General features: G+C 36.4%; 1 protein-coding gene and 1 non-coding gene across 2 annotated transcripts in view; one reads left to right on the top strand and one right to left on the bottom strand.

The window, feature by feature from the left end:
• Window positions 1-7,301, top strand: part of VWDE (von Willebrand factor D and EGF domains) — an 87,230-nt gene that overhangs the window by 15,669 nt on the left and 64,260 nt on the right. The window contains 3 exon segments of the mRNA XM_024131496.1: window positions 3,872-4,026; window positions 4,133-4,256; window positions 6,097-6,211. Coding sequence (XP_023987264.1) covers window positions 3,872-4,026; window positions 4,133-4,256; window positions 6,097-6,211 — 394 coding nt within the window.
• LOC112067200 (U6 spliceosomal RNA) lies at window positions 1,017-1,123 on the bottom strand. The gene has a single exon (XR_002893142.1). It is a non-coding gene; the product is annotated as a U6 spliceosomal RNA (small nuclear RNA).

Below are 7,301 nucleotides of genomic sequence, written 5' to 3'. Positions count from 1 at the left end.
GTTTCTTTTAATGGCTGAGTAATATTCCATTGTATATATGTGCCACATCTTCTTTATCCATTCATCTGTCGATAGACACTTAGGTTGCTTCCATGTCCTGGCTATTGTAAATAGAGCTGCAATGAACATTGTGTACACCTTATTTTTGATGATTATTTATATGGTCTTCCTTTTCTTTATTTAAGTGGAATTTTATTTTAAGGAAAGCACTTTGAATTTAGAAAGTACTTATTACATGGATAAGATAAAAACTTACAACAGAAAATCATATTTTGGCATTCTTTTTACCTTTTCTCTAAATTGATTCTGAGATTGAGAATTTAAGGAGGAAATAACTTTTGTTTGTGTCTTTATCAAATAGTTATACACAAGAATTATGTTTATTTCCTGATTTTATGAGCAGAGCCTTTCTAAAGGAGCCATGAAATATTCTAACCCCAATGAAATAAGACACATAATAGAAAATGTAATATATATGTATCATTTCATTCACTTCAACGTCGCTCAAGAGAGTTGTCATTACATTGTTCTTGGCAGAATAAACCATATGACATCACACTATAATTAAGCGATTTGACAAGAGAGAATTTTATAGGTTTATATTTTCTTGGAAAGTACATTTTATTCTTACTTTCAGATATATATTTTCCTGTGATATGTTTTCTCATACTACTTCCCTCCTCCAAACAGCTTATCAATAAAGAGTACACTCTGGAATTCATTAACGCTATACAGAACTATAGAAGGAAGAAAATATATTCACTAGCCAAAACAATCTTACATAGATTAACTATTTTCTTTCTCACCCCGTGGAGAATGTTTATGTATTTTATTTGTAATACAATTAGGTTTATTTATTTTATTATTATTATTTTTTATAGTTTCTTCTTTCAGGTCCAAACATCTTTTTTTTTTTAACATCTTTATTGGAGTATAATTGTTTTACAATGGTGTGTTAGTTTCTGCTTTACAACAAAGTGAATCAGTTATACATATACATATGTTCCCATATCTCTAAAAATATGGAACGCTTCACGAATTTGCGTGTCATCCTTGCGCAGGGGCCACGCTAATCTTCTCTGTATCGTTCCAATTTTAGTATATGTGCTGCCGAAGCGAGCACAGGTTTATTTTTTAATATTTATATTCCATTTTGAATTTCCTTCACACTCTGGTTGATTTTAGTTATATACTTATTTGGAAGGTATGTGAAATATTATCATGGTTCTAACAGTTGATGCCATACAACAGGCAAACAACACAGAGAAATGTCACTGTCTTCTCATCCCTACCTCCCTCTTCCCATTACCCCTGCTTTCCATCCTGTTCCCATCCATCCCCTGAAGGTATCCACTCTCATTATTTTCTAGTTTATCCTTACTGTGTTTCTTTTGCACAAAGGAGAAGGTAAATTCCTTCTTTTTTTATATGAATACTAGCACATTACATATGTTCTTTTCTACTTTTGCAGTAGTAATTTTAGACAAGTTTTTAGCCAGAGCGCCAACCACCCAATCATTTCCTTCACTCTCCCCAAAAGCTGCTAGGACTTTACAGAATCCAATTTTTAAACAACTTACTTATAGGCTTAAATCCAAGTTGTTATCCTAGAAACAAATGGCCCTTCATGATCCAGCTCTTGTCTGTTTTTGCAGGCTTGAACTTCCTGCATGTGCTCTAGGAAAATCCCATGCTGTTTCATGCATCCCTGTCTTTTCACATGGTGTTCACTCCAACCTTGCTAAATCACACTCACTCTGTTTCTGCTCTCAGTGTCCAAATGGCAGTCTCCTTTTTTACTTTCAAGAGAAGTGCTGTCTCCTTTTTCAAAGCCTTCGTGACTGTGCTGCTTAGACTTAGTGGCTTCTTTCTCTCTCATTACACCTTATTTGAATCTTGGTTATAGCAATAAGAAAATGTTTTATTTGTTTGTCTTTTCCTCTGTGATCTCTTTTCATCAGAATATCCTCAGTACATATAGATATTCCCAAAATACTGATGAATGGAAAAGGAACAGAACCCTGTTTATTCCTCATTTGGGGTAGGCTCTCCACACAGAGGGGTGGAAATAACCCCTAAATTCCCAGTCATTGCCTGGAGTCTTGTTTCTACACACAAAACCAAGAGACCCTGTATCCATCTAAGTGTCGACATCATGACTACCCTGAGACATTGCTGTCATTCCCCTGTGCTAGAAGGGAACCACTGATATATCTGCTAGACCAGACTGTATACACTCCCTTAAATATGGAGATTTGTTCTGGGGCTCACTCTTTCAGCAACATAGTTTCTACTAGCCACAGACTAGTGTGTTCTTGCCTTCCATTCTTTTTCCTGCTGACCTACAATATTGAAGCATCAGCACACTTATTATTTCCAAGTCACTGATAGAATTACACAGTCATAAATTTTTTAAAAATCTGAATCTAAATTTTGGTAATAAGATACATCTTTTTAGTTTTCTGTGTAGTTATCAGTACCCAGAACATTATCCTTGCTTTTCTTCTTTAGACAACAATGCATTTCAATACTGAAAAATAGTACTCAAAGTTTAAATATGATATGCCATTGAGTTATTAAATAGGGTGAACTGGTTAGAATTTATTTAGTTTAAGTTACATAGATTCAATTGAACTAGACTGAGCAAAAATGATATTTATTATGAGAATAATGCATTTTTCACAGAATCAGGATAGAATATGACTGCTGAATTCTCAGGAAAAAAAGCTTAAACTTGGGACTTGAACACCATGAAGACTCAGTTTGTCTGCATTTGTGTGTGTGTGTGTGTGTGTGTGTGTGTATCTGTCTGTCACGGTTCTGCTTTTCTCTGTTTGTGGGCTTCATTTTTCCCTTTCACTAGATATTAGCTTTCTCCACACAGTAAAAACGTGGCCATCAACAGCTCCATAATATTTTTTAAAATAAATTTATTTTTTTATTTTTATTTTTGGCTGCGTTGGGTCTTCGTTGTTGTGCACGGGCTTTCTCTAGTTGCCGTGAGCAGGGGCTACTCTTCGTTGTGGTGCGCGTGCTTCTCATCACGGTGGCTTCTCTTGTTGCGGAGCACGGGCTATAGATGCATAGGCTTCAGTAGTTGTGGCACGCAGACTCAGTAGTTGTGGGTCGCAGGCTCTAGAGCGCAAGCTCAGTAGTTGTGGCGCACGGGCTTAGTTGCTCCGCGGCATGTGGGATCTTCCTGGACCAGGGCTCGAACCCGTGTCCCATGCATCGGCAGGCGGATTCTTAACCACTGCGCCACCAGGGAATCGCAGCTCCATAGCTTTTGATCTTGCAACTCAGTCCACCAAAGGCAGACTGGCTCAACATCCCCTCTGGTACAAAGTTAAAATATCCGAAGTAACCGAAGCATTGGCATAGCTTAGGTTCCACCCCTGGACCAGCCAAATGTAGTCAGGAAGGTGGGTCATATAAGAACACGAAAGGTCCTGTGAGAACCATGTATATGGAGGTAGAAAGCGTGGTTTCAAGTAGAAGGTGGGATCTGGAGGAAATGAAGAATTTTCTGGGTAGAAAATCAGTCTGCTATGTGTCAACTACATATATGTTTCTTCTTGCTACAAAAGTCATTACTAGTGATCTATTATATATGGCCAATATTGGTAACTTAGTTGATTTGAACTCACAAGAAATGTGTAAGTCATTAGAAGCAGTTTACATCAAATTAGGATGCATATGTTTTTCATTATTCTGAATAAAACTCACTATCAATGTCACTTTTATTTGTTCATTATATATTCCATTATACCAGGCACGTAGTTTAAAATTTATATTTTGATTATATGTAATTCACTAGTAAAGCATTTCCATGATCTAACAGAGGTTAACTGCTTTCTCATTATGCTTTCAGTATAATAGCAGTAAATGGGTCTTTGGAGAAACCATCTATGCACATACTGTTTTTCAAAATAGCAAAACTGTTGATTGTCAGCTGCCCACTGATGTTCAGCAGTCTGGTACTATGGATCTGATGGGTGAGAAACCAATTTGAAGTGGCAAATAAAGGTTAAAAAAATATATATATCCTCATATTTACAAACAAAGTAAATATATATTAAAATTTCATAATGTATTTACAAAACTACACTTAGAACAAATTATCTTATTATAGAACTGCATACATCTTGCAAGTATCTAATGATGGTTATAGGTTCAGTAATCCCCAAATAATGATCATATATGATGGGGCTTGTCAAATTTGTGGTCTCTATGAAAAGGACTCATGTACTGTAAAGGTATGTATCTTTTCAGTTATTTTCACATTTACATAATAGGTTTTCTTTCATTTCCCATGCTGCTGGCATAATAATGTAGGTTTTCACTTTCATATCAGAATTACTAAGAGAAAAGCCTTCCTCAAGCTTATGCAAGGTTAATCAAAATTGTTCCTCTGCCCATAACTCTTGTTGAAATGGCAAAGAAGAGTTTCTACCTTTAAATTTTTGAAGTGGCAGGTTGTTTACTCCTAAAAAATCAAAAGAGGAGGTTCAGATTGAGTTTTTATTCCTACATACATTTTTTAGATAGTAATAGTGATTTTCCAATAAAATATCGCTTTATGTTTACTTAATCTTCTTTGTGGCAAGTGACATGCATTTAGATAGAGTTTGTAAAATTTGTGAGGCTAACACTTTTACAAGGAGTTTCTCGTGGCAACTAAGTTCACTAAACCATGCAAATATCTCCCACTTGAGGGATTATAGAACAGCACAGCCTGAGCTGTATCTTCCCATCCATACCCTTCTTAACCTATACCCAATATACTGGGTTTATCAACAGTTTTCTTTCACATGTCAGTTGCTGATTTAACTGATACCATGGATGCGATATCACTTGGCTCTTCAAAATTCAAAACCATATCAAATAATTTTTATGTACATGGAAATTTAAATTATCATTGTTTTACATTTTTAAATCTTCTTCCTTGAGATTAACAATCAGATCATATCAATAAGAAATTTCTGTATTTGAAAAGTTGTTTGATTTTTTTTTCCTCCTAAATATTACATTTCCACATGTCCTGCAATAATTACTTCTAAAATGTTGTCATTCACAATTGTTTTAACCTCTTGGGGCTGTTTGCTTCTCATTTTTGTGCAGTGTTCCAAGTGACAAGGAGATTTGGTAAAATGAGCAAAGTTTATATATAGTGAACAAAATTTGATCTTCTTTCCAGGTTAAAAATAATTGCTACAGGGGCTTCCCTGGTGGCGCAGTGGTTGAGAATCTGCCTGCCAATGCAGGGGGCATGGGTTCGAGCCCTGGTCTGGGAAGTTCCCACATGCCGCGGAGTAACTGGGCCCGTGAGCCACAATTACTGAGCCTGAGTGTCTGGAGCCTGTGCTCCGCAACGAGAGGCCGCGATAGTGAGAGGCCCACGCACCGCGATGAAGAGTGGCCCCCACTTGCCACAACTAGAGAAAGCCCTCACACAGAAACAAAGACCCAACACAGCCATAAATAAATAAACAAATAAAAATTTTTAAAAAGATGATTGCTACATTTAAGATTATTTCTTTGCATGTCATCATCTCTCTCCACTATTTTGTGTAATGATATCCAGTATCAAGTGTGGATGATTATGCCATGGATCTGGTTTAGTTTTGCCATGTTCAGAGGACACAGTGGGCTCCTAGGGGAAGGGAGGATAGCTGTAAACCAATGTGATTCTTAGATATGCAGGGGAAAAGAGTCTGTTTTATTTCTGTATAAATGAAACACTTCCAGCATGAGTTTAGCAGTAAAAAGACAAAACGAAAAGAGATGTTTTCTTCCATGTTATTTACAAGTTAGAATTCTGCACAGAGATATAATTATATCTATTTTCTTATTCTTTCCATATTGATTAGTTCCATAAGCATTTACACATGAAGGAAATTATTTTCTAACATGCATTTATGATCAGGATATATGAAAAAATGTTTCCTAATCAAAACAGACTTATAAAATGCATTTGTTGGAATCATCAACATATATGCTGCTAACCTTCTATGTACCATGTGGGTTTTTTTTTCCTAAACACTAACTATAGTTGTATCTTGATTGGTGTTTTCCTTTTTCAAAAACCTCCATTAGGAAAATGTTTGCATTATTGATGGACTCTGCTACATTGAAGGTGATAAAAATCCTCCCAGCCCTTGTTCGGTTTGTAGACCTAAAATTTCAAAATTTACTTGGTCATTTTTAGAAAGTAAGTTATTCTTTTTTAATCCAAATATTTCCTCTATAAGATATTTTTAATAATTTTAAACCATGAGTTACATAAATGTGTTTAAGATGAACACTGTGTATAATTTAGGATTTTTCCTAACTGCATAATCTACTTTGCTGGAAGGAAACAGAAGATGAGATGTTTTTATTTTATATAATCTCTATGATTATAGTACAATACGGTATGGGATTTTTATTTTTATTTTATTTTTTTTTTGCCGTACGCGGGCCTCTCACTGTTGTGGCCTCTCCCGTTGCGCAGCACAGGCTCCGGACGCGCAGGCTCAGCGGCCGTGGCTCACGGGCCCAGCCGCTCCGCGGCATGTGGGATCTTCCCGAACCGGGGCACGAACCCGTGTGCCCTGCATCGGCAGGCGGACTCTCAACCACTGCGCCACCAGGGAAGCCCGGGATTTTTATTTTAATATATGCTAAGGATCACAAATCCAGCCCTACCATTCTGTGACACTATAATATTGGGTACGGATTATTTCTGGATGCTTTGTTCCACCCCCCAAAATACCTAAATTATAGTCATGTACCATATAATTTCTTTACTTCCTTAAATACAGCTATGTATGATTCCACACAGGTGTTCCTCACATTCTTTCTTCAGTCGCAAGACCAGACATCATAAGATACAACAAGTTATAATTACTCCCTGGTCCCATGTAATTTTAATCTAAGGAGTCATAAAACCTTATATTTACATAGTGCTTTGTAATATCACTATATATGTTATTGTATGTGCAAATTTCATTACTGTGTTAGACCATATGGCAGATGATTCATTGCTCAGGTGCAAGATTCATGGGATATTATGGGAAAACAGTGGGAATCTGGGAAAGAATTTAGTGCAAGAGACAAGGGAAACAATATAACTTCTGAATTGGTGTCTACGTTTTTAATGGCTTTGGTACGACTGACTCATCATAGATTCACAACGTTCAAATATATAAGGGGTCTTGAATTATCTGTTCCAAGCCTCTCATATTCAAGAGTGAAGAAATGAAAATCAGTAAATGGTATAAGGATATAAGGGGCAGAATGGGAACCAGAACTGCAGTCTC

The sequence above is a fragment of the Physeter macrocephalus genome, chromosome 5 (genome assembly GCF_002837175.3).
Source record: "Physeter macrocephalus isolate SW-GA chromosome 5, ASM283717v5, whole genome shotgun sequence".
In the NCBI taxonomy this organism is placed as follows: Eukaryota; Metazoa; Chordata; class Mammalia; order Artiodactyla; family Physeteridae; genus Physeter; species Physeter macrocephalus.
Note: the sequence above shows the minus strand (reverse complement) of the source record. Positions and strands in the feature narration are given on the sequence as shown.